A 27,920-nucleotide genomic window follows, 5' to 3' on the forward strand; every position below is an offset into this window, starting at 1 on the left:
AATCACTTAGTCAAAGATTGAGTGTAGCGTGTCATCAAGAGTCTGTTCTAGTGGAAAATCTGTGGAGTGGGTTACTGGGACTGACAGCACCTCCAGTAAAGGCCCCACCATCCCCTCCTCCACAGTCATATTCAGACAACCCTGCATCAACGCTGAATGCAGCACCAACTCTGGATGTCCCTACCAATCGTGAACACGCCTCCACACACTGGGTTCATTAATCTACTGAACCCTGGCCAATTCATTCCCAAAATTAAGGGGTGTGTCCACCCCAGGCTAACCCTGGCCTTCAGTTTATGCGTTTTCTCTGATGCTTAATTTCCACTGGCACTAGAGGATACAGTGGAACCCCGACTTACGAATACCCCATTTAACGAAAAATTCAAGTTACGAAGGCACTTAACGGCAATATTTCTGCCCGTGTTACGGCAAAATGCCCACATAACGAAATCTGCTGGCTCTGATTGGCTGAGCCCAGAGTGCCTACAATGCCCACAATGCCTTCCGAATCATGTGACAACCCCCTTGGCTTTCGTACTTGCGCTTTGCTGTTCCACTTGAACAACGTATTGTTGTTGCAGTTAGCAATTAGCCTATAGCCTATCGTTCACTCAAAAGGATGCTTCGACCCTCGGGAACGAATTAATTTCGTAAGTCGGGGTTCCGCTGTATTTGTGAAAATCCCCATATAGGCACCTAACCTCCAACCACTCTGCCTAGAAATATGCACCTGGATGAACAAGGGTTTGGTGGACCAGGGTCTGAATGTAGCCCGAGTCCACCAGCCGGTGAGCCCTCCACAAACTGTTCCAGGGCCCCGTTGTTTAGCAGCTGAATCTGCAACCGCCTGGCTGCAGCCGCCCTGCAGAGGTGAAGGGCCGGTCCTACTGCAACATCCGCCCCTTGCCCCCCTTGCTAATGACAACCCCAAAGGAGGTCTTCACCCTGGCATTGTAGGCCTCTCCCAACAGCAATGTCAACAAACAGAGGACCCACTCCTCCAGCCACTGGAAAGGCTCTGCCCTGGCTTCAAAGACCTCTAACAAACCCTGGGGGTCAAGAATCATCTACAGGCGGCGCAACAGTGGTCCCTCGGAGGAACCAGACCAAGCGATGAGGTTTTCCAACACCTCCGTCTGCCACTCAGCCTGGTCCTGCAGCACTTCCAGTTGTTTACGGATGCACTGCCTCCTTCTCCTGTTGCATCACCAGAATCTCAGCCAGTGCCTGAGCCGGCTGCCTGGGTTGGGGCTTCGACATGCAGCCAGACTTCAGGTCTACTGTTGAAGGTCTAGCACAACTCTGTTTTATGCTCGTGTTGTTTGTGCTTTTATTTTCCACTCCTGCACAGTCATGATTGCTTTTCAGCAACTTTCTTGCACCCAGTGATTGACAGTCTGCTTTCATTTCTGCTCCTGTTGTTATTCTGTCAGCTGATCCGACTTGTCCTCTTTCTGGCCCCGATGACTACTGAAATAGGGAAGGTGTGATTAGATGATGTTCATAAGCTGTGGTGTTCACGTGGTGTCAACCTTCCCCTAAAACCAGACCCCGAACCCACTGCTCTACTCCTCCTCTGCACCCACCAACCACACCCTGCCAGAAAAACCTGAGTAGGCAACTGCTGTCTCTCTTTTTCCTCTTATGAAAGGTTTTCTCAGCAATGTTCTCTTTTGTTTACTGCAGTTAGACAAATTAATGGCTGGGAAACAATGTGGGCCTTTTTTTATCCACTAACTGCATATGTGGCACATTTGAATACAATGAATTGACTAGTAAAACTAATATGTCTACAGCCTGCATCCCAAACTGCACTTCGGGGAGCCTGCGACTGAACATGTAATGATATTTCCTTTTAGGATTAGTTGTGATATAATCTAAGCATGCAGTCTTTTTAAATCATGTCGGCAGATGAGCCTGTACCCATGAGGTCTGCAGTTTTTATTCTTTAAAGGTACTATGTGTAATTATCTCATTTCTATCTAAATCTCTAAAGAGGCTAAAGAGATCTGTTCACTTCCTGTATTACTGATGCTGGGCTGGAGAGAAAGTGAGTCAAAGACTTTCTCCTCTATCTCTAGCATCACATTATCAGCCTTTCTTCTTCCTATCAGCAATGCATGGCATCACACAACCTCCCTATCAAGGGTCATCCCACTACTCTCTCGCTATCTTATTCCACCGACTTCCTCCTCCTTTGTCCTTCTATCTCTCTATCACCATAATGCCTAGAGCATATATTTTAATGGGCATAAATGCAGCTGAACTAAGTGTTTTAGGTGTAAGGGGCCTAATAGCTTCATATCTTCCTTCTGCTGTGAGAATGTACCATGGGAGGCTTTCCTTGAGAGGGACCATTTCCACCTCTAGCTTCATCATTAGATGAGATTCAGCGCTTTTGCATGATGATCTCCACACATGTGACTTCATCCTATCCATAGAGCGGCTCGCAGAGAGGTTCACACGTACTTAGAGCCAAACTATTTGGCCAAGTTAAGAACTTCGGGACGTACACGTAAAATGAGTTGCCTCCGGATGCCAACGAGCAAACTGTATCTCCACGACTTCAGTTACTCACGCAGACACTTAGATACACACATTAATACATGTGCACAGTGTAGGATTTCATCTCAGCGTGTCTGAGCTCTAATGAGAACATAAGCTGTGAGGTGTCTATGCAGAGTTAGATCATTTGAATGTATTATCACACCAACAGCACAGCAATAACCTGTTTAACAGAAGGAGGGAAACGATAATCAAACACATACTGCCACATAAAAAAGGATGTCTTTCAAACAAAGCCAGCCTACAACTGCTGATTTACACAACTTTATTTGATCCACGCAGAAGCTACTGCTTATGCAATGTGCAGATATCTTAACTCTGCTCTCCCACAGCAAACTGTACTTTTTTATGACCAGAGACTAGAAAACTGTATAATGACAGACGCAATGAGGAGATACAGCTTCACAGGAAATTAACGAAAATATTGAAAAACGTATTTTTTTAAGATTAGTAAAATTGAAATGGAGGAAAAGGCAAATCCAGCTGTACTGTAATTTCTTAAATGATATTAAATGTTCCTCAAAACATTTAACATAAAAGAGAAACATTAGTGAGTGTATATGCAGACAGACAGTAAGTCATTTATATATAAATATTCCCGCTCGCCCCTGCGGGTGGTCCCTCCTTCAAGCTCGATCCTCTACCAGAGGCCTGGGAGCTTGAGGGTCCTGCACAGTATCTTATCTGCTCCTAGACAGAGATCTCGGATGTTGTTCCTGGGATCTGCTGGAGCCACTCGATCAGCTCGGGAGTCACTGGGATCACTGTTACCTTCACCCTCTGCATCTTCTCGAGCTCTTCTCCGAGTCCTTGGTACTTCTCCAGTTTCTCGTGTTCCTTCTTCCCGATGTTGCTGTCATTCCGTATCGCTACGTCGATCACTACGGCCGTCTTCTTCTGTTTGTCCACCACCGTTATGTCTGGTTGGTTAACCATCACTATTTCACCATTTTGTCCATCTGTATCTGGAAGTCCCACAGGATCTTAGCTCAGTCATTCTCCACCACCCTTGGGGGCATCTCCCATTTTGACCTCGGGACTTCCAGGCCATTCAGCACAGATGTTCCTGTACACTATGCCGGCCACTTGGTTATGGCGTTCCATGTATGCCCTGCCTGCTAGCATCTTGCACCCTGCTGTTATGTGCTGGATTGTCTCATCTTTACACAGCCTGCACCTGGGGTCTGCCTGGTGTGATAGACCCCAGCCTCTATGGATCTTGTACTTAGTTCCTGTGCTGCCATGATTAGTGGCTCTGCGCCATCCATCCATCCATCTGTCTAGAATATATATATGTCAACCTTAAAAAATATATTTAAAAATGACTTAACTGAATTACTTTCCATCTGCATATATTTTGACTAACTTCTCTGTTAGCATAAACCAAAAAGGTTACTAAACTGTAGAAACTGTAAACAATGAATATGATGCAGTGCAGGTTCTTCCCACTCCCTTTCAACATGTAAATTAATCAGAATGTTTTTTTGTATGTAATTTGTATAGTATTTTTTTTTCTCTCATTTCTTTTCTAAATGTACTTGTATATTGTTCACATGTTGAAATAAATTACCAATCAATCTATATGCTATGGAACTGGGTCAGAGAGAAAAAATAACAGCAGCTCTGTGTTTTGATGCATTGAACCAAAAAAACAAAAACAAACCTTTCCTATCTTGCAGGATTGAGTAACAGTAGCATGTGTAGCATTTTCTTTCCACTCATTTTGGCAGTGCTAATACTACTGCTGGGTCACCTCTAAAAGCTATTTCCTTACAATCGCATTAAAAAATCCTCAGTGCTCAAAGTCCTTAATGTCTGGAAGCTTGCGGATCCACTCCTGTGGTGCCTTCCTCTTCCTCTTCACGACTGTGTTTAGAAAGACTGCAGAGAAAATGTGTTTATCATTTTGCTTGACATGTGGGAATCTTTGAAATACTGTAATACTTTTGAGACCCAACCGGCTTCCAGCAAATTGCACATACGAGATATACTGTACACACCGCCATCATCAGTCACTCCTCCCTCCAGGGAACTGGGAATTCCAAACAATAACAGTAAAAAAAGAAATGAAGGTGGTGGTTAAAACTGAACAGGAGACTGCATAATATATACTTATTAAGTACTTGGATGCACGTAGACATTGAGGGCTAGCAGGAGGGACTATGCGCTTACCTGCTGCTCTCTGGCAGGTAGCTCCAAGCCCTCCTGGGTTTTAAATGCACCTTAGAACACACATGCATCAACATTACAATGAGCGGGTGGAGGGAGGTTTGGAGTCTTCTCTCACCCCCGTTCTCTGCGACCTGCTGGAGCAGGGGGGCTAGGACTAGGAGGAGGAGTTGGCCGTCCGACTGCGGTCTGGAGTGTGGAGCCTTCCTGCTGCTGCGGAGTTGGGGCGGTCTGCCTCCCCCCACCGCAGGGAAAAGGGAAACACCACCTGGGTCTGGGTGCAGTTCCCCCTCCAGGGGCGAGGGCACCTAGACCCGGTTTGTAGAGTACGCTTGGGGAGTGTGATCGTGTGTACAGCGTCTCTTTATGTCTGTCTCCACGTTGGTTGAGTGTGGAGTAAGTGCATATGAGAGCATGAGGGTGGGAATGGATGTTTGTATCTGTGTGTGCCTGTATGTCTGTGTCTATATGTCAGGTTGGGTGTCAGGCGCCACCTCTCTGGGGACATCTCAGGCCCTCCAAGGTTTGGAGGCCTATCTCCCCCTACCACCACTTCCCCTGCCAGTGGCGGACCCCCTCAGACATCGGTGCGTTGGTGGTTCTTTGTGTCCGGGGATGGGCGTCCAGGTACACACCGGCTCACTCCTTGGTGGCCGCTTATCGGGGCCTGGAGCCTGGGGCTCGCTCGGGCCACTTCGGAGGTGGGGTGCCCCCGGCCTCTCGGCCTGGGGCTCGGTCACTCAGGCGCAGCTGGCTGCCGGTGGAGCTCACGGGCGCGTCACTGCAACTCCCCCTGGCTTCTGCTCCGCGGCTGCTGAGTGAGCCCTCATCTGGGACTCTCCTCAGCTCTTTCTGGGACAGTGGCGCGGCTGCCCCTCTGTTGGTCTTCCTTGGTCTCTTGTGTTCTGGGGACCTCTGGATGTCTGGAGTTTTGATCTCCTCCACACCTGCTTCATGCCCTGGAGGACGGGGCTGTGGCCCCCCCACACTCCCTAGCAGATTATTACATGAAGGAACCTTTTAAAAAAACAAAAAACAAGCGCGTCCATGCTCACAGGTGTACACACGGGTGATCACGCCCACAAACTACACCCTTTTTGGCTCCTACCTCAAAGCACACTGTGTTCTGTTGATCTTATATGCTGCACAATAATGTTTAACATTTAGTATTTACTGTCATATTCCCATATATCATTGTGATGTTGTTTATTCTATTACTCTTGTTCTCTTCTGCTTGCTTTCTTTTTTCTCTCTCAGCAGGTGATCCAGGTGATTGATATATGCATTTTTTTTTTCTCTGCCCGTTCTGTTGGTTTTTGTCTTTTGCCCTTCTCCCCCGTCCCTCTTCTCAGCTGTTTCTCTTTCCCTCTTTCTTTCTCCCCTTCTTTCCCCCAGTCAAGTCTGTCCCGTATTCAGTAAGTGAAAATAAAATAAACAATAAAAGGTGAATCAAATGGACCATTACGGCAAGGCTGGGATGGTCAGTTTGGTAAAGTAAATCCGTTGGGCATCTTTCTTTGCCTTTAGACAACAATTCTGATGCAAAAGAGCCAAACGGGACAGGCCAAAAGAAAAAAAAAAAAAAAAAAAAAAAAAAAAGTACTTGGATGCTTCATTCAGCAACAACAGACTTGTCAGAGTCATTACATCCCTCACACAGATTAACTCTAACTTCTGCTCAAAAAGCAGATGCTTCTTTGTCCTCTTTCAGCCCAGTATTGAAAATTAACATGTGTGCAAGATGAGATACGTAATTTCATTTACTGCTCAGGGCGAATTAGCAGAGATGGCTCCTGATGCCAGTCAGTAAGGGTACTGATAATAACTTTGTGATGATTGCCTCTGCGCTCGTGACTCTATCAAGTTTGAGATTGTGTCAGAACAAGTCGAACATGACGCAGAGCTGAGATGATTAGCACACAGAAACAACGGCATTTGTCCCCTTGGAGTGGTCTCGATTTGTATGGAGATCAACTAAATGTCTGAATAAAGGTTGCATTTATTTGTTACTCGAGTGTTCGTCATCAAACTATTCACCACAAATATACAGAGGTTTGTTTATCCTAAATTAAAGGGATATTAAAGGAATTTTCTAATCCATGTAAGGGTTTGAAATGTAGCGCCATCCTTTTGAGCGTGGAAAGGACTTTATTGGATGCCATTATTCAACACAGATGAGCGTGATACTGAGTAACCAGAACTCAGCTTGTTTGAAACTAGTGGATTGATGTGTTAGATTGGACTCTTGCATCATTCCAGTCGTTAAAACATCAAATCAGGGAATATCTTTTGGATGGAGAGTGTTCACTCTCTCCTGTAGACTTATAGAGGCTTTAAATATGTTCAATATGTCCTTTAGCTTTTACAAAACTGTTAAATCACTTTTGTTGCTTTGCTTTGTTGGTGTTTTGTTGATACGACGGTATCCCCCGCATACATCTGTAACTGGAATATTTAAATGTGCATTTAATTCTGGAATTCTCTGGTTTGTGTGCATGCAAATATCAAATATTCCTTTTCTTTTTACTAAATGCGGAGGAGGTCTTTGTGACGTAGTCGTATAGGCTGAGGTGTGAACTAAAGCCCCAGCCAATTTGACACACGGTTTATTGTGGAGGAAGCACAGGAGAAGGTAGATGAGCTGAGGTAGTTTCATCACAACCTTAAACACAGACAAGAATAGGAAGAGTGAAAAGGAAAGTGCTGAAAGGCACCGAGTCATGCATATGGAAGTGCCTCTGCTGACTTCCACTGCCATTGCCTCATTTCACATTCATCTCCTCCTGAGCCATTCAAGTAGCCCTCCCTTTGCTGAGGAGGTGAATTCAAAGGGTCTCTGCCTCGCCTGCCATTTTCTTAAGATCCCAGTGAAACTGCTCTGCGGTAGCTGGAAGATGAATAGCACCCTGCGCCTCCCAAACAGTCCTGTGGCTCAGCCTTCATCAGTGGGTTTCACTCCACCCCGGTCGTGGCCTAACACAGACAGACCACAGGTGGGAGAACTTTCCCACCCCCACACTTTCCCCATGTTCAGCTTTCAACGAAGCAAACAGGCGTGTTCTGATCACTGAATCTTGCAGAATTTATTAGTGAATGAAATCGAGCACTGCAATGACACACGCCTGGCCTACGAGGGGAAAACACAGCTGGGGCTCGATGGTTGGTGGGTGCTGTCGTCCAGGTGTGCAAACTAAGAGAAGAGATTAAACCTGAGATTTAGTGTGCAGGGTGATAAAAATACGCTGTTTAGTTTAAGGTATTTATTTCATATTGCTGTTTATTTCTAACTGAACGTCCACATTAAAGTTCTCGAGCTTTAAACTTGATAAACATTAAAGCGGTTTTAGTAACGTGTGACAACAGGTTGCATGAAGAAAAGCAGAGCAACGTCTAAGATACAGAAAACTGCAACATAGTTTGCTGCCCCGTTAAACCTGCTTCACAACACAGCCAGTTTTCAAATAATATAGCATCATTGAAACGTGCTCATTTTGAATTATGTTCAAGAGATGTGGAAGCTTATATTTAAGAGAGAAATATTTATTTGTGAACCAGTTTTTGGTACATCTCTATCCATCTAGCTTCTTCATTATTGTTATTCATCTTTTTGGTTTTGTATTTTCTCTTCTTCTCACAAGTTAAAGCTAACCTGTCGCTCCAGTAGCAACGCTACACTTTCAGTTAAGAGAAAAATACGTCGCAATAGATCGCAATAACAATAAAGTTCATACATGCTTCAGCAAATTGGCCCACTCTCCTCACACACTGACATTTTTCAAATGGTTCACAAAACAATTTCCTGCGTGTTGAACTTCTGAATCTTCTGGTGAATTTCAAAGACGTTACATTATAAAAGAGTCATTATCTACAGGCAGCATTGCTTTGAATCGTGCATCAGGGCAGCTGCTCCAAAGTGCACTAATGTCAGCAGCATTTCTAGAAGGGCAGTACTTGAAGCCTTGCATACTATTGCTTTGCAGAGCTGCTGACAAAGATATGGAATATTTTATTATCTAAATATCAACTGGTACACAATAAATGTTTGATATTTAAAAAAATACATCTCTCTTTGACTGTCATAACAGGATTACCGTAATTGTCGGGCTATAAGCCGCTACTTTTTGCACAAGCTTTGAACCCTGCGGCTTTTAGTCAGGTGCGCTTTGTAGTCCTGGAAATACGGTACATATTTATACAGTTCCTAATAGCCTTAAGGTCAGATGAGATGAGATGCAGTGTCACACTCGAATAGAAAAATACTTTAAAAATCGTGATGTGACTGATATACGACAGCATTCTCATACCGACGATGTGTCACACATAGTGACGCGAAAGGTAACTATAACCTTAGATTTATAGATTCATTCCAACCCGCTCTCATGCCTCGGAGCGCGTAACATAGCGACGTTTTGGGATGAGAACATTTTGGATACACGTATCTTTATCACCAAAAAACAAATCAAACGTATAGATGTGGCAGAGACAGGCAACAACTACATCCAGGTTAGGAGTCCATTAAATCACGCGGACGAGAATGAGCAGAAACATCAGTGATGCAGCAGCTCGTCTGGCTCACGCTGCAAACCAGTTCACATGTGAAACAACAAATGTGACCTTGACTTTGACCTTGAGCACAACGTGGATAAAGACTCACTGAATGATCACTGTGTTTAAATAAATTCTGTCCAATACTGTAGAAGATGGAATGATTCTTGTGATTCTTGAACGGACAACAGACGCCTCAATAAGCCGATCGGCTCGTCTGCTGAGTGACCTAAAAATGTTAAAGTGGTCTCTAGCACTCACATATTCTTTTGGAATATTGGATTGTGTTAGGTGGATTTCTTTTTGCGCTCTCTAATCCCAAAGTCACTGATATGAAATGTTCATCATTACATCAAAAGAAAAGAGGCCCTTGGAATGGAAAAGAAGATATAAATAGATGGTCTTTGGAGGGAGGAAAATTGAATGAAAGATGGAAGGTGAAAAAGAGTAGGGGAGTTAAAAGTATAGAGAAGATACAAAATGATAGAAATGATCTTTCATTCAGCTTGCCGTCTGGCAAGATAAAAAATAATCCTGCTTCTGAAAGGCACTGAAAGAGTCACAAAGGCTCTCCCTGGTGTATAGTGGTACAAAACACCCCCCTCGTATAAGGTATAATTCAATCTCCTTTTGTCTGGCACTCAAGGTACTGTTTGAAGAGCCAGTGGAAAACTAGGCTTACCTGTCTTCTACTATGACTATCAGTGTTTTTATAAGGTTTTATAAAATCCTAATAGAAGAGATTTGGGTCACGTGCAGTCAGATCTGATATGAACTACACACAGATGTGTGCAATTAATCAAGAAATTAAAAGTTCAAGAAATTACTTCTTTTTCTTCTTGTATAAATATTTATATGTCCAAATCTTTCTGCCCTAGAAGAAGAACAGCTCAAATAAACACTGTCAGGTTGATATTGCCACCTCATTTATGTCAAACTTGCAACAATTTTATACAAGCAATTCCCTGCATATGAAAAATATGCAAAATATGCTTCTTTAGTACACAGTAAAGAATGTAAAAGAGTGAGATTCTCACATTTTTTCACCTAAAAGTGAGCAAAGAACCAGTGAAAATATGCGACTTGCAGTGCCACCTGACCTCCTAACACAGAGAGTATTCACAATGTAAAGACCAGGAGGAAATCATGTGTTTCGGTATTGCAGGTTTATCACTGTGTGAGATCATATCACTGACATGTGTTTAGTAATTAGCATCACACAAGTTTTAATTCATTTCCCCCAATTTCATGATGCACTGCAAAGCATCATCACTTAGTTACAGTGAGTGAAGAAGAACCTCTGAGTGCAGCATCCTTGGCCTGCTGCAGTATGGAGGGTTCAGGGTCACCCAGCTGATTCTAACTAATATTAATGATGGGATTTAATAACATTTGGCTGTCATGAAGTGAGCAAAGTATTTTAATTTTAGATGCCCTATAATTCTTAGCACTGACTTCTGTATTTACTTTTCTCTCTCCCTCAGGACAGATTTAAATAGCTTTGTGACCCTAATAAGTCGATTTGCATTAAAAAATGGAATATATAGTGTCAGCAATTCGAGTCAATAATACAGAGTGTTTCTGTCTAAAGTATCTACAGATGAAAGCGAAGCTGCCCTGTTACTAAAGTAGAGTGCATTAGGGGTTGTGTCATGTGGCTCAGCAGGCGACAGACAGGCTGAATTAGCCGAGGTAATGCCTGAGGCTCAGCAACAGGCCACTCGTTGTTTAATCAGGTTATCTGGGAGAAGGGGCACAGCAGCATGTCTGCAGGGGTTTACGGGGATTTCTGGGTGGACAGCGGGATAGTGACAGAATCCTCAGTGTTGAATGATCCCGACCCGGGGGAAGGCTTGGAAACAAGAAAAAATATTGAAAACTTTGAAGAGCGTCTTTCTTCTTTTTTTCAGCTTATTTAAAGTTTGCTTCCATTTGAAGCTACATCTGGAAAACTAATTATTAAAAACAACCTTCAAAATGGACCGTTTCCTCTTTTATTTGTGAAATGGGAGGAACATCTTGGAAACGAAGCTAACGAGACAAACATGCATGTGTAAGAACAACTTACAGACCACGGGCATTATCAGCAAAGTGCAACGGTGTGTGAGCCTGTTGCTTGAAAGCTCCGGGGTTATATTTCTTAAAGGTAAGCGCTATTATGGCAGCTAGAGGTTTGTTTGCTCTGAGATGGTTAGAGTGGTGTTAGCAGTGTGTATGTGTGTCCTTTATCGCTTGCCCACATACAGGGACTAAGTGCACATCAGGCCTGTTTTCCTGTGTGCAGGGCAGCGTATCCTGCTCTCCAAAGCCCAGAAAATTACAGTCCAGCCAAGCAGAAAACAGGAGTGGGATTTGGACAACAAGCTTCACCTGTCTCAAACCACAGGCTCATAAACTTACCCTTACTGTAAATGAGAAAGGCATTAGATTGCTGTATGAAACAGCAGTGTATAGGTCTGTATGTATGTGCATTTTATAGAGTAGAACATGAAGGACTCAGTATGTATTTCTTTATGAACTGAGAAATAGCTGCAGAGACACAGTCAGAGGACAAGCTATGTGAAGGGGCATAAATATATATATTAGGGGTGCAACGATACTCGTATTGATATTGAACCGTTCGATACAGTGCTTTCGGTTCGGTACGCATATGTATCGAACAATACAACATTTTTAAATTTATTTGATCAACTTTTCTTCTGACGATGCTGTCTGTGTTGAGCGCTCAGTGGATCTGTGTTCGACTACTCCGCCTAGGCTGCACTGTCGAGCACAGATCCACTGAGCGCAGTGCAAGCTAGCAAGACAGAAGCTAAGCTCGTGGCAACATGGCAAATTGAACCTCCCCCACCCTCATTCAGATCTGGCCTTTGGTTTTCATGTGACGTATGACCCTGAAGGTAAGCGCGTCATGGACAAAAGTAAAACAGTATGTGGGATGTGCAACGCAATGCTCAATTACATGTTGGGAACTCGTGCGTTAGCGTTAGCGAAGCAGACAAAAACAACAAGCACGCATGCTACAAACTTTACCTGAGTCATTTAGACAGCCGTTAGCACAGGATTCTCCTTATGGGGACCTGATATGTTTAATATGCTGCTGAGAATATAGCCCAGAAGAAGCGGATAGTAGAGCTTTTATTTTGGAAAGAGACGTTTCTCTGTAATAAACTCTCTTTTCCAAAGATGAGTGATTCCTCAATCAGATATATTTATTTATTTTATTACTTTGTTGTTTCAGCAACATTAAATTTAAAAAACTGTACTTTTGAGTTAAAATATATATTTATAATTTTAATAAATGACAAATTAAAAAAGCATGAACACTTTTTTGTATCGAAAAAATATCGAACTGTGACACCAAAGTATCGAACCGAACCGTGAATTTTGTGTATCGTTGCACCCCTAATATATATATATACATCTATATCTATCTATCTATAGATAGATATAGATGTATATTCACACACATCCTTTCTACATCCTAACTACATAAAATCTGCAGAGAGGTCCAACATGTATGACCTAATTAAGCATGTTAAAACTGTCTTTCATAGCACATCGTGAGCCTTTTTCAATCTAAATCTTTTCATCTTGCTCTTTTTATGGTGGCGTGGTTTTACTACATTATTGTGCCTTATTAATAATAATAATAATGGATTGGATATCGCGCCATCGGCCCCTCTGGCCAACACCAGTAGGCAAGTAGGGTAAAGTGTCTTGCCCAAGGACACAACGACCAGGACAGAGAGCCTGGGGATCGAACCGCCGACCTTCTGGTTACAGATACGCTTCCCAACCCCCTGAGCCACGGTCGCGTCATTGACATTTGACAGTGGATCTCGACAGTGCAGCCTAGGCGGATAAGTCGAACGCAGATCCACTGAGCGCTCAACACAAAGTTTTGTATTGTTCGATACATATGCGTACCGCATTTATTGACAAATCACAATTAACATTTGTAGATTCATAGCTGAGCACATTTTTTCTCCACCTTGGAAAATGTTACACAATGGATGATAACCCATACATGAATCTAAAAAGGAGCCATGTTTCTGTTTGGGTGATTCAGGCATGGCAACCAAGAATTCCTGGTGATTCTTACACAACATGCAAACTGATGACCCCGTTTAATTGGTATGTACAACGAGAGGTATAATCAGTATTTCAAAAATCAATTGAAATAGACAGAAGTGAAAGGTTTTATTTAAAGGCATAAGCCAGTCACATAGTAAATAGTAATATAGTAATAGCGGACTGCTCCTTTAAACACACTTCATCTTTTTATGTAAAATTTTAAAAGGTCACAACATTCACTCGACGGTCGGCTTCATTCCCGTCCTATGAACTCTTAAAACACTGACTTGTTTGATTGTAGCTTAGGCTCTGTGTGGTGTCTAATATGTATGAAAGACCATGATGATCGTTGAAGACATACATAAAAAAAGAGCAAAAATATCCAAAATGCATATAACACAGAAAGAAATGTCCACAGAGAGCAGCATTCATATGTAGGAGTACAGAAAAACACGCACCAACACACACAAGGTCAAATGTTTGAGCTTTCACCTAGTCATAGATCGCTCACCTCAGCAACATGCTGAATTAATCAAAGTTTCTCGCTCTCATTCTGACACCTTAGCAGAAGAAAACAGCCCCAGTGAGCAGGTATCAGCCAAAAGAACAGATAGAGAGGGAAGCAGTGACTGTAAAATTTGATTAAACAACAAAACCATGTAGACATTCATGTGATCAGCACTTTGTGGTGAGAGGTATGGGGATCAAATCTTGCAAAGTCACTAAATTAGCAAATTGCGGGAATTATGAATGTCTGCAAAAAATGAAAAGCCTTAAGCAATTTACTGCTCACAATGAATTTTAATATCTATCAATGAAAAATGCTTTAACTAGCATCTTTGTGCTGCATGTGTTTCATGTCTGAAGACGGGATTACTGTGCAAAAACAGTATCAATGAATTTATTTTTGGAGACGCTGTGGCGGTTTTACAATGCCCATGTCATACCCGCTCACCGCCGCCGCAGAATCGCCTTCTGGACAAATGTTCTTTCAACTTTGGGAACAGGTGGTAGTCACTGGGTGTGAAGTCCGGACAGTAGGGTGAGTGGGTGATGAAGTTCCCTTGCAGGAAAGCGAAGGTTTGACAGGCGACAGGCGACGTGTGGACCAAAGGGGGTATTGTTGGTTGACTTTCTGCCTGTTGGGACCACAATAAATGCTGACAGTACTGTGAAACACTGGAACAACTCAGAAGGGTATTTAAGAACAGGAGAAGAGGAATACTGAGAAAGGGAGTAAGCATTCTTCACGACACAGTGCGTCCACACGCTGCCCATCAAACTGTCGCAAACAACATTTGTGCAGAAGGCGATTCTGCGGCGGCGGCGAGCAGATATAACATGGTGTGGTGGGGCGTGGTTTGCGGTGCCGTGCGGACGCACCTGCACGGCATCCGCAATCACGCCGGCCGTGTTAAAACACGGGGACTCAGGGGTTGGTGTGTGTGTGTGGTGTGACGTGAATTAAATAAAGTTGGCTCTGAACGTTGCTCCGTGGTCCCGCCGTGCCTTATTCACGCCACACATGGGCATTGTAAAACTGCCAGCGTCTACAAAAATGCACCGACCGAAATGGCAATTATGTAAAAAAATAAATAAGTCGCCAAGCTTTAAAATGATGTAAATATTATTGAAAATTTGCTTGTATTTCTAAAGAGAAAAAAGAGACAGTGAGAGTACAGGCACAGGCCACGTACACAGAGCGACGGCGAGGCAGGGAGCTGTAATAAAAAGTGAAGAAATGGGCAAAAACAGAAAAAACCCACAGCATCTGGCTGTTTCCAATTATACTGGTAACTGTAAAGCTGAATGCAGAATTTGTAAAATGAAAATATGAACCTGCAGAGACATCTAAGAACCGCTCATCCATCCGTGCAGCTGGAGGAGAGCGTGCCCTCTCTGCTCCAGCTGCCATCCACTGACCCTGGACAAGTGTCCTGTTTTGAGCAAAGTACTTCTGCTGCAGCATCAACTGACTTGCCAAAAACTGCAGGTATACTGCAGCCTTCTGTAACTCAAACCAAAATAAGCACATTACAGAACAAATGACTGCAGCCAAACACAAAGGTGGTGATGATGAAGATGACAGCCAATGGCGAGCCATTTTCTACTGTGGAGGACAAAACATCTGAAACTTTTGTGCCGGCCTTAAAATCTGTACATGTTCTCCCCTGTAGACGTAGTAAGGGCTTTTATGGAAACACTAGTTGCTTACCGACACACAAACCATTCATATTTGCCTAATTAGGCGAAAACTGAAAGTAGTGAGTGATACTAAATTAAAAGCAATAAGAGATGTCTTTTCTAAGGAAGCTGAGCCAAAAGAGCAGAGTCTTTGAAGAGACTCCCATCGCTAGTAGATATTGTTTGAAACGTCTTTGGCTTGAAATTCAAGTACACTGTTTGTAATTTCGATACAATGAAACTTGGCTTTAAACTTCATTTTGTGGTGTGAATGTAATCCAACCTCAATCCAAACCAGGTACCAGATGTGTGTTCCAAGTTTGAGCTAAAACATGTCCCACGAACACGAATGCTTTGGATTCTTGATGTGAGAGGGTACCATGGATGTGCAAAGTTCTGCACGGACCAGCAACCAGCTGTGAAATGGATGGAAATTATCTTTGTTCTCCAATAGTCCAGATCACAGCACCTTCTTCCTGTATTTCCTTATTTGGGCATGCCCCAGACATTTCTGACCAATCAGCAGACTGAACATTGACGCATTCTGGTTTGTTTGGAATTCACTTGGACTTTTTTCTGTGTGAAAGCAAACCAGAGAACAGGAAAAAGCTACAAGTCTGCGACTAATCGTCAGGTTTGGACCAGAGCAAACAGACTATAGGTGCGAAAATGCCCTGAGACTCAGCGAGGGTGTATTTTGCTGCTACAATACATCATCTTAAACTGGTCATGCGATTTGGACAGGCCAGCATGTCTGTCATGAGAGTTAAGTCACTTCCTTTTTTGGTGGCTTTCTGTCTGCTGTGTGTTGTATTTAGTTTTACTTCCTTTGTCTCATTGTCTGATTTGTTTCAGCTGTTCTTCATTCCCCACGTTTCCTCTTTCCCTGGTAGCTCTTTTGCATATTTAGCCTTGCTCTTGTGTTCTTTCTCTGATTGTCTGAATCTTCCCATCTGTGTTATCTACCTGTTTCTGAGAGATTTGGGGTTTGGTTCCCTTTGGTTTCTGGAGCCATTTAATATCTTTCAATATGTTTATTTTGCTTAGGAAGGTTCATAACTTAGTGACGTGTCCTGGAAGTATCCACGTCAAGAGCTGTATGAATTCTCCTGATGCTTAGGAAAGGAGATAAAATGCTTCTTGTATTTTATAGGCTAGGATACTCTGGAGCATCCTTCATCACAGGAGAGGAGAAAATGCTGTCGCATTATTCATAGCAATGGTCTGTCTGGTCATTCATGAAAACCAAACTTACAAAGTGCTGCGTATTATGTAAATGTTAATTAGAACTCAATTTTCATGCCATAGCCTGCTAAAATGTTTTGAATTTTCAACAACAGGATGTTAAACACTGCTGAACTTTGAACATCACACAGCTGTAAAAAGCAACAATCTGCTTGTTGCTGAGTTATTGTCTTGAATAAACATCATAGATTTATATAACATTTCTACTTCATTTCTAACATTTTATTTTCTGTATAATTGAGCTGAGGTTATTAATCCAATCCAATTTTATTTATAAAGCACTTTAAAATACCCAGCACAGGAACAAAGTGCTGTACAGAAAATAAGTTAAAACAACAGAATAACAGAAAGCAGCAAAATAAATAAATAGAACACATAAAACATCAAATTAAAACAGCCCTATATTAAAACAAAAACAAGATAAAACGGCATCGAATCACCTAAAAACAACTGAAATAAAAATAAAAACCAACATCTCATGTGGTGTCAAAGGTCAGGGTAAAGAGGCGGGTTTTCAAGAGTGACTTAAAAACAGATAAGGACTGGCCTGTCTGATCTCTAAAGGAAGCTCGTTCCACAGTTTTCGGATTATGATGAAGTGTGTAGGATAAGTTTTGACCTTGAGTCAGCTTCGGTCACAGAAACATAAATGAGTTAGTTAGTTAAATATAACAGTTAATTGCTGGAAGTTAAATATAAGAAAGTCAAATGTATTGAATTTTATAGATACTGGGATAGATTTACCGAACAGGGTAAACGCTGAACACCTTGTATTATTTATCATCTATGAACTATGACCTTTGAACTATGTTCTTTTAGATGTTTTCTGTCAAAATCGATTTGTTACAGTTACCCATGAGAAAACACCAGCAAATAATAAAATGATGCAAAAGGACACAAAATGTAATGTAAGTTGAAAAAGTCCAACAGAAATAGAAACAGGATACAACAGGAGTTACCTGAAACAAAATCCCCACACATAGTGGAAAAGAAACGAAACAAAATGCCACAAAATACAATGGAACCGTTTTCACTGACACATTAATGTGAAGAAAAAGCTGCAGACGTGTCACCAAAACATGCGCAGTGTTAGGACGCCTGGGCGACCCGAGTTATATTTAGTACTCCTGGTGTTTAGTTCTTCGTTGTGCTTTGTGTCTCGTCGGCTCAGTTATGTTTACACGTCTGTTCTTTCCCCGTCTCATCTGTGCCTGTCTGCGTCTCAGCGTATGTTGCGTTACTTCCTGTTTTACTTTGGTAGTTTCCTGTCGGTGTGTGTTCTGTTTTGCTTCTCCCCTGTGTCGGCTGTGCGATTAGTTTCCCTCCTGAGCTTTATTCCCTCGTCTTGCATTTACTGTCTGTGTTTTTGTCTGTTCGCTGTGTTCTCCCTCATCCCTCGCTGCGTTTCGCCTGTTTTTCTATCTTGTTTACTTTAATGTATATTTCCAGTTTAGTTTTGTATTTCCTAGCTTCCAGCAATAAGGTCGAGAGTTTTGAGTCCATCTTTGCCTCTGCGAGTCTGCATTTGGGCTCCTTGCTACCAGCCACACACAGCAAACCTGACAGTGAGACACACTTAAAAGAAGCAGATGATTCTCTGGTGTTGTGAGGGAGAAACACTGTGAGTTTTACTTCATCTGATACTATGGATACATGTTTGGTATTAGCCGTTTACTTTGCAGCTTGATGTAATCCTCTGTACTTCAACTGATGAAGGTTTCTCGTTCCTAGACTATGACGCTGACGTGCCCGTGTCTTCTCCACTTGCATGGACACGGCTCTCATACTAAAAGCAATTTCAACACTTGGACTCAACCTCAGATATGCTGTCTGCTTAATTTATTGTGGAATTACAAGGAAATGTAAATGCTTGGCAGTCAATTATCCAATTATATTAGAGCATCTGAAACTATTAAATGTAGGTATAGACTAAATATAAACATTAAAAAACGTAAATATTTAATGCAGTAATCTCAGTAAAATCTTTAATAAAAATTGTGTGTCCTTGAAACTTGTTTGATTTGGAGGCAAAATTACAAACGTTTGCTCAAATATTAATGATGCTTATGTGTAAGTTCAATGAGGAAGCTCTGTAGTCATGTATCTGTCTGCTTCCACATGTTTGGTGGCTAATCTAAGCTTTGCATCACTTCCACTTTCCCACGGTGCCAAACCCACTGGGACATCACTGGTTTAGTCTTCTTCAGGCCAATCAGCCTCCACTCTGTGTACTAGAAATCTCACCTGTCCTTCTCCTTTGCAAATTCCTTCATGCAACCCACCTCCTCCACATCTCTGCGTCTCCCATGTTACTCAGGCTTCATCCAAGCCTCCATCTTTATCTCCACTACCAGCGTCTAGACGCCGGGGTCCTTCCCTAGTTCCCATGGCCGCAGTGATTCTGTTCTGCTGTGAAGGGCCACTGGATTTATTAAATTCTGCATATCAGTAAATCATGTTTGGTTCCTTCTAATGAGCTCTCCTTATTGAAATGGACCTACTGTAAAATCTGAAAAGTTTATCAACACTGTACACACAGTTTAGAATAGTTTGCAAAGTGAACTAACACTAAACGAAGAAAATGTGTGGACCCAAAAGCAGACACGGGAGAGAGGAAACTAAGCGAGCTGTTTATTAGGTTGATGGCAAACTGGAGAACAACTAACAACTAACCTGAAACCTAAACTGGGAAAAACTAAAACATGAAAACTGACATGACATAAACAGAACCTGAAGCTTAAGAGTAAAATCTGAGTCGAGACTCATAGAAACTTGTAGCCAGACAAACAGAGGAAGATAGAGGACGTAAATACAAAGAAGAGTAGACGAGGAAAAACCTGGGGAAACACAGCTGCCATGAATGAACATGACGCCACAGGGGAAGCAAAACTTAACACACCGAACATGGAAACAAGACTTTCAAAAGAAAACAGGAAACGTAATGGAGCGTAGGCTTGACCATTAGAACATGGAGCACGCAGACATTAAATCTCTGAGCAGACATGGAACACAGGAGCTGTGTCCCAAAACGTCGGCTGCATCCTTCGGAGGACCCGGCCCACGTAGACTGCGAAGGCCGGGTCCTCCGAAGACCGAGAAGGCCGGAAGTGCGAGGCTGTGAAATGGGACGGTCTAGCCTTCAGATTAGCGTCACCGTTGTCTCAGTGGAGTTTAATAAACTCGGCCGTCTCCTCCGTGCTGTCTAAAATATAACAGGACACTGGCGTAAATTCTCGACCGTCTCACACTTCTGTTTAATCAGTTTTCTGTTTGACGTTTATTCAGCTGTGTGAAAATCCCAGAGGAACCCACCTGATGGATTAATAAAGTTTTATTTAATCTAATAATCTAATAATTTTGATCTCAGCCAAACTGATTTACTCCGGAACAAATAAAACACAGAAAAAGCCAAACAACAACATTTTTAAGTTATCCGAGTGACTTATATCATGTTTAACCTGAGTAGCGAAAAAGCGGGGGTCTGAAAACGACGAAGCCGGGAGTCCGCTGCTCTCGCCGGCTGGAGTGACCATTGAACCCCCCGGCTAGCTATCGAGCTAGTGGGTAACAGACGTCTCCAAAAACGTCGGAGCGCTTTTGCAAATATGCGATGTCTTGATAAACCGAGCAGATATTTGAAGTTTACACAGCTACTTTCTTACCTGAAAATATGTTAAAAGTTTATTTTGTGGCCCAGAAAGATTAATAAGAGTAATATTAAAACTTAGTAGCAGCCGCCATTGTTGGCAGCTGAAATTTGGCTGGGCCGCGCTATGAATTCTGGGATATGGTGTGCCACGAAGGACACACCCGACCCATCCTTCAAATTCGGGGAAATGAAGGACGTATTTGTCGGCCGCATTTGAAGGAGTCGACGAATTGGGACAGCCTTTGTCGCCTGGCTGTGACGTAATCGGCCTTCAAATGCAGCCTCCGAAGGATGCAGCCGACGTTTTGGGACACAGCTACGGAGAGACTAAAGCACTGGCGTGACTGAAAGTAGAACATGGAGGACAGGAAAAGACTCAGGAGACAGAAGAAACATAAACTAGACTAAAACTCAACCAAGACAAACTAATAATAATAGCAGAACTTCACATATTTCAATATAACATAAGAAATCAAAAATACAAAATATACTGAAAATGCTGGGTTGCAGACCCATCCTGACAGAAAAGCAAGACAAAAAGTTAAAAGTGATTTACAGTAAAGTAAAATGATTCACAGACGTCTTATCTGTGAAATTATGAGTAAATATGGGGGGAAACACTTAGCTTGATTTATACCTGTTGACAATTCCACAAAACTGTTTTGAGACAGCTTTGTGGAGCTCTTGAAAGCTGAGATATTTCTAAATCTAAATTTCAAATTAGCTGTCACCTCAAATCTCAGCCATTCTAGAGTTGAGATGGATCCATACAGCTTCTTCTCAGTAAGCCCCCCTTTGTCACTGTGTTCGCTGCCTTGACAGACCCAATATAAGGAGCAAAATGTGGTGGCATTATATGTGCTGTCAGGAGCATACCCCTTTCTACATCACGACACAGGTTGGAGTTCTGAGGCAAACATCCAGCCAACAAGTTATTAGCATTTTTTTATTTGTGCACTTTTTTAAACAATTAGAACCGACGTTGTGCAGCGAACGCCACTAAACTTTTACATAAATAAATGTGTGCAGCACTACTTTCTTTTCGTACTTTAAATTTCAGCTTCTCCAAGGTAAGCACGAAGAAAAGACTCGGCACACTTATTGTTGCAATGACCTGTATTACTGTGGGTCATCCTTCCACCGGTGTAAACAAGACTGTTATTTATCTCTTCACGTTCTCTCCTTCCTCTGTTCTAAGCCAATTAGAGCTCTTACTCGCCGCTATCAACCCGACACAAGCTTGTCATAATTGCAGCGATAAGCCTCGCACTCCTCCCTCTCTCCCATCCGCTCTGTTTTCCATCTCATTAACATTCATTTTCACCCTAATTGAGCTTAATAAGAAAATAATGTTTGACATTAAATCCTTGTGAACATGTGCCCCAGCTGATCACTGCGTCTGTTTGTTCTTTCACAGCAAATATTTTACTTTGTCAGGGGTTTGTTTGCTTGCCTTGCTCGGCTGTGCGCCTGCTGTAACAGCCTACTTAGAATTCCCACTTTCCATTTGCTTTGCGCTGACCTCTTGCCGTCGTTATGCTGAAGTTAGACTCTACTTTCCTTAAATGTCTTCATCAAGTTTTGCTTAGTTTGGACTTTTGCTTGCAACAGTGGCTGCATCCATAAATTCCCAAGATAAAGCATCCAAAACACTGACCACTGCATTTAGACACTGTGCCAGTCAACTTCATCGATTTTATTTTTCTCAAAGCCTGTGGCAATACTTTTTTGATATACTGTGACCTTGTGGGTGGGTACAGCATTTTTTCCCAAAGTAATCAATGATCATTATACAGCCAAATAGAAAGGAGACTGGGAGAAGGAAGCTGAAGCATGAGGTGTGTTCAATACAACCCTGGATGTCTGTACAACAAAACATTGATTGTATTCCTTATATTGCTAACAATGATGGTTAAATAACAGTTCACACCTCATATATACTGGATAGTTTACCAGAGGACATGTATTGAACAGCAATAAGCTGCAGAGACATGAGATTGAGATAAAAAGTCATGTATATGAGGAGATTTACTCTGAGGAGAGAAAATCAACCACTTTCCAGACGTAGCTGAATGGAGCTTCATCATGTCTATTGATGGAGAACAGCTTTAGCCTAAATATCACTTCAAAAACTAACAAACAAACAATCAAAACGGCTGATTTACCTTTGAAATTATAGATTTTTTTTGCCACTTGGTGGAAGCAGAACATATACAGTACTGTGCAAAAGTTTTAGGTAGGTGTGGAAAAAATGCTGTAAACAAAGAGAGCTTTCAGAAATATAAGCGATTGGTTATTGGCCCCAAATGTATTCTGCAGCAGGACAACGACCCAAACACACAGCCAACGTCATTAAGTGCTATCCTCAGCATGAAGAAGAACAAGAAGTCCTGGAAGTGATGGTACGACCCCCACAGAGCCCTGATCTCAACATCATCGTGTGTCTGGGATCAGAGACAGAAGGATGTGAGCAAGCCGACATCCACAGAAGATCTGTGCTTAGTTCTCCAAGATGTTTGGAACGACCTACCAGCCGAGCTCCTTCAAAAACTGTCTAGAAGAAGGCAAAGAGTGGTCGCACCAAACATTGATGTGATTTAGATTCTCCTTTGCTCCTCCTCTGCATTGTTGATTGATGATAATAAACGATTAACACTTCCATTCATGAAAGCTTTCTGTGTTTACAGCATTTTCCCCTCACCTGCCTAAACCTTTGCACATGGGTATATATGTGTATAGTTTGCAAAGGTTATTTGGGATTTCTAAATTAAAAGTAACTTATATTTGACACTTTCAGTTCAGATCTAGTTCAGGTGTTTAATATGGCCATCATATTACTCCCCGTCGTTCTGTTTGGGTACACATAATAAGAAATATGCTTGTATACTAATCCAAAGCACTGAAAGGTAAAGTGTTAGTCCTGTAGTTGTAACTCCAGGCTAGCAACCCCTTTCAAATAAAATTAATCACGTGAATCATGTGAAGCCACATTAATTCCAACATATTAAAAACAGCAGATATAATATATAGATTCATTTTACATATGAAATGGCTTCCATTTGTTCGCTTTACTTTGCCTATAAAATGTATTTGGAGAAATCGTGATTTTAATCTACCGCTGAATATTTCATGTTTCATTCCCATGAAGCCATTAGCTACAATGGGAAAGGCGACACCCTTAATGAATGTGACTAGGAGAGACTGTGACAGCCAGCGGGGACTACAAAAGTCTTCAGCACTGGACAAGTGATAATAAAACCAGACTGAATTTAATAGCAGACTCTTGTACTGTACAAATGTACTTGTTTTAAAATCTCCTCATTACAACAAAATAAATGAAAGCAAGTTATGATGTAGGCTTGGCTGGAAAAACAACAGGAAGAGGAAATGTGTGTGCTCAGGCGCGTGTGCTGATGCCCAGCCTGACTCAGTCTTGGCTTCAGCTATAACAATTATCAAGCTGGAAATAACAATCATTAGTGATGACCCAGATGCAATGAAAGGCAGAATTTATATTAGAGGCTTTTTCACTTCTAGAATTTGAAATAATGACATATTAGACTGGATCAGGTTTTTATTATCACTAAGATATTAAACCATTGACGGACGTTTCCAATTAGATTTTTGACCATATTATGACACTGTGAATGCAAAGGTAGCGTTTGGTAGGTTGGAAAATATTCATTTTGGGTCAGCAGTCAGGTACATACTGTTAGGATGGCTTTAACCACACCTAATGTAGTTGGAGTGGTTAAAGCCGTCCTTAATCTGCTCTGTGGGTAAGAGCTCTCTGACTCTAAGGGTCTGCAAATTAACCAAGCAGAAACCTCTGAACCGAATGAAGCGCCAAGAACTGCAGTTCTAGAAAGAAAACTTAAAACTATCTGTAAAAGTATTTAAAACAAACAAAAACAAAGTTTCCTCCTTTTAATGAGCTGCACAGGAATGGGATTTTTGAATAGCTGCTTTTTATCATTTTGTTTTATTTTGCTTTGCCGATAACTAAAGATAGGTGTGCACACTCCAGCACTTCAACTTCGTTCCCAAATGTAACAATTTCTGACCGAAACAAAATAAAAAATAACACAACACAACAAAGTACTACTGTTGGGACTTCTTCTAGGTGTGGACGCCTGAAACCAGCGGTGACTACAGAGGTCTATAAACCAAAGCCATGACTTGATGATGGTACAGCACGTTAAGTCTCAGCCCTACATGTCTGTAGATTATAGATTACAGTCACATGATCTCTGTTTTCTTGCACCTCCCAATTCAATTGCATAAACAACTAAACAAGACACTCAACTCTGTCACCTGTAGCGCCTGCAGGCTGCCGTTTACCTCAGCTTTGTGCAAGGAGCTTGATGGAGTCGATGGAGTCGGTGGAGTGATAATGAGGTGAGCTGAGGGAATCCTGCTCCTTTCCATCTGTGAGCGCTGTTGTTCGCTGGCGTCGGTGAAACTTTCTTTGAAGCAGATCTAACTTTGTCGGACTTGGACACTTTGCAATGAAACTTATACGATGTGAGAATGTAATCAAACTGCTCGTCAGAGGGAAAGTTTGATTTTTAAGACGTTTAATCATTAACTGGTGTAATGTTAGCTTAGAGAGCAGTGCAGAGGAGGAGGACACGATGAGAAAGATGATGAGGAAAATGTGCGTGGGCAAATCACGTATGTCATTTGAAAGAGCTATTAGTGATCTTTAAATTAAAAGTAACTTGTAAGTGTTACTATAGCCAAATACATAAACACAGATATGCAGAGCAACGATGTCCATCTCAGCCACTGGTTTCAAGATGGCAGGGTAACAACAACCAGTGTATTTTTAATTTTACGTTTAGAAGAATGAATCAATTTTCTAGAAGAAACCATCACACACTAATCAATAATACGTACAGCATCATTTTTTCTATTAAATAACCTCAAAGATTTACCTTTAAAGCTGCTTTATAAAGTCATGAAGAAGCAGCATCTACGTGAGGCAAGAAAATCACTCAAGGATCAGTCAGCTGCTTTTGGAAAAACACTTTCTTAATAACACTAAGATCACAGTTTCCTGCTTAATAAATCAGATTTTCTAATAGCGTGTGAATACTGTCCACAGTTAACTTCAGCTCCTCTATTAAAAAGCGACACTAATTATTAAACAGTGTTTGAATGTGGTGCTGACTCCACATCTTCATACTTTAAAAAAATACATCATTATTATTCATGAAAATGTAAGGCCTTCCCATTTTCCATACTTTCTGTTACCGTCTCATCTGAGTCCTTCACATTAGTCACCGTGCCATCACGTGTCTCTGCTGAGCGTCTCCATACTGAATACGATACCATTTTCTTTTAATGGAAAATGTCCCTGGATATTTATTCGCTGCTCTGCTTCTTCTTTTCAACACAGTTTCTGTCGTCTTCCACAGAGTTTAACGTACAAACTTTTGTTGGACCCAAAAACTTTATTTCACTGAGCTATTAAATCAAAAACTGTAAGTTAAGAGAGGTTGTTTTAAAGCTGCTGCTTTGTGGGTTTTTGTACAGTAACACATATTTGGTCATTTTGCCTCTGTACACCACCACTACTATTTAAAAAAAAAGTATTGCATTCACCGACACATATTTATTCACAGCGCTCAATTACAGTGGAAACCATGTGGAGTGGTAAAGCTAACAATCTGGTATGTTCCTAAATGCATAAATAGAGCAGATACCTCAGCAACACCAGAACACCTGAAAGGCTTGATGGCCGAACGATTTCCCTGAAAACAACTTCATAACATCGAGTCTCAAACATTCCCAAGGAGGAAGCTGCGTCATCGTCACAGTCTACAACAACAAGGCATCAGCATGACTGTCAATAACAGATGCATGCAGGCACAAACCACTGGTTACACTCAAGAACATCTGAAAGACACCCAGTTGAACACCCTCACTTATGCCTGATTTCAGAAAACAGGATAAGATCAATTGACTTAAAACGCAGAGCTTCTCTGCCAGTGTCTTCTTTTCCTTTCTAAGGGAGATGGCTTTCGTTAGGCTGAAACCCCCCAGGGCAGAAACACTAGTGGACACCTCAAACAGACTCTAACGTTCTTTTAACATAAAAGAAACCTCAAACTTCTGACTGATGGCACGAACTGCCTGAATACAAAGACCATCCAAATACCACCAACACCAATAATAATTATTCTGATATTTTTTTATTTTTGTATGTTTCCAGGTGTCAGTGTGACACTAAAGAAACCTTTATTTGAACTATTGAAACGTATTAATAACTTGAGAACAAAAGAGAAATAAAGAAAGTGACAGTTAATGTGTGGAGGAGTCTGTGAATCAGTGAAACAATGAAAAAGTGATAACCACCAGATGTGAACACGGCTCAAACACATGCTGACCTGGTAGGAGTCTGTGGCCTCACGGTCCACTGAGCGGCTGACTGACACGGCTCCTGAATTCATGTCAATGGTGAAGAGACCTTTGGGATCCTGGTCAGCACCGGGGCCTGTCATTCGGAATATTTGTTCCCTTGGCTCCCCCGTTGAAATCAGCTGCAGACATATGGACACACACACATATTCATTCTAGTAAAAGAAGCTTACAGAGGCTTCAATGGTGATGCAAATCCCTGATAACTACCAATTAAAATTTTATAACAGACTTTGATTTAATTTCATCAGTTGGTAAATTCATCTCATCTGAAACAAGAAATTTCACATCATTTCCCTGAGCACTGGAGGCCTGCTGCGACTGCTTGCACATGCATCATCAGATTCCAGTGATATAAGTGGAACAGTTCAATAATTCATATAAAAAACAGTTTTTCTTAATAATTAAGTGAAAATGTTATTGTTTTGTTGCTTTTATCATTGTTGTAATTTAGGTCACAGGAAAAAGGTTTTGAACTAAACGCTAAATTAAACACTGTGAACAAAGCAGTGATGCTTTTCAGGAATTCTGCCAATCTAGTTGGCTCACGGTTCTTTTTTCTGAGGCGGGAATGATCTGACCCCGGTGCTTTTTGGATAGAGGCACTCACATGAGTCTGTCATAACCAGCAGCATGAGCGGGTACCCCAGGAACAGGAACAGGCCGGTGCAGAAAAAGAAAAACAGACAGAACAAAGCATTTTAGTAACAAATTTAGCAACAGTTACTAAAGCTCCTGAAAGGGCAAAAAGTGAGAGATTATCTGGATTACACACTATTATAACTAAACACCACCTTCATCGTCAATATATCAAATGAGGAATAAATACAATAAAATATAATATATTAAAAAAATATAATAAAAAGGAATAAATTAGCATATTTTTCGGACCATAAGGCTTTTATCGAGTGGAAAAAAGTTTGCGTTCATCCTCCAGCTTCACTGTGTTATGCTAACATAGCTGTGTAACTAGCGATCACGTAGCACATCATTATATACCAGCTAGCCAAACTTCAGTAACCCTACAAACGTCACTGCTGTTTAGTTTCCTGTCTTCATTTAT

At 41.7% G+C, this 27,920-nt stretch overlaps 1 protein-coding gene across 1 annotated transcript in view; it reads right to left on the reverse strand.

Annotated features, from left to right (window-relative positions):
• cdh13 (cadherin 13, H-cadherin (heart)) overlaps window positions 1-27,920 on the reverse strand; it is a 389,881-nt gene that overhangs the window by 182,693 nt on the left and 179,268 nt on the right. Inside the window, exon 6 of the mRNA XM_080303968.1 lies at window positions 26,827-26,979. Coding sequence (XP_080160094.1) covers window positions 26,827-26,979 — 153 coding nt within the window. The remainder of the gene's footprint in view (window positions 1-26,826; window positions 26,980-27,920) is intronic.

The sequence above is a fragment of the Astatotilapia calliptera genome, chromosome 7, assembly GCF_964374335.1.
Source record: "Astatotilapia calliptera chromosome 7, fAstCal68.1, whole genome shotgun sequence".
In the NCBI taxonomy this organism is placed as follows: domain Eukaryota; kingdom Metazoa; phylum Chordata; class Actinopteri; order Cichliformes; family Cichlidae; genus Astatotilapia; species Astatotilapia calliptera.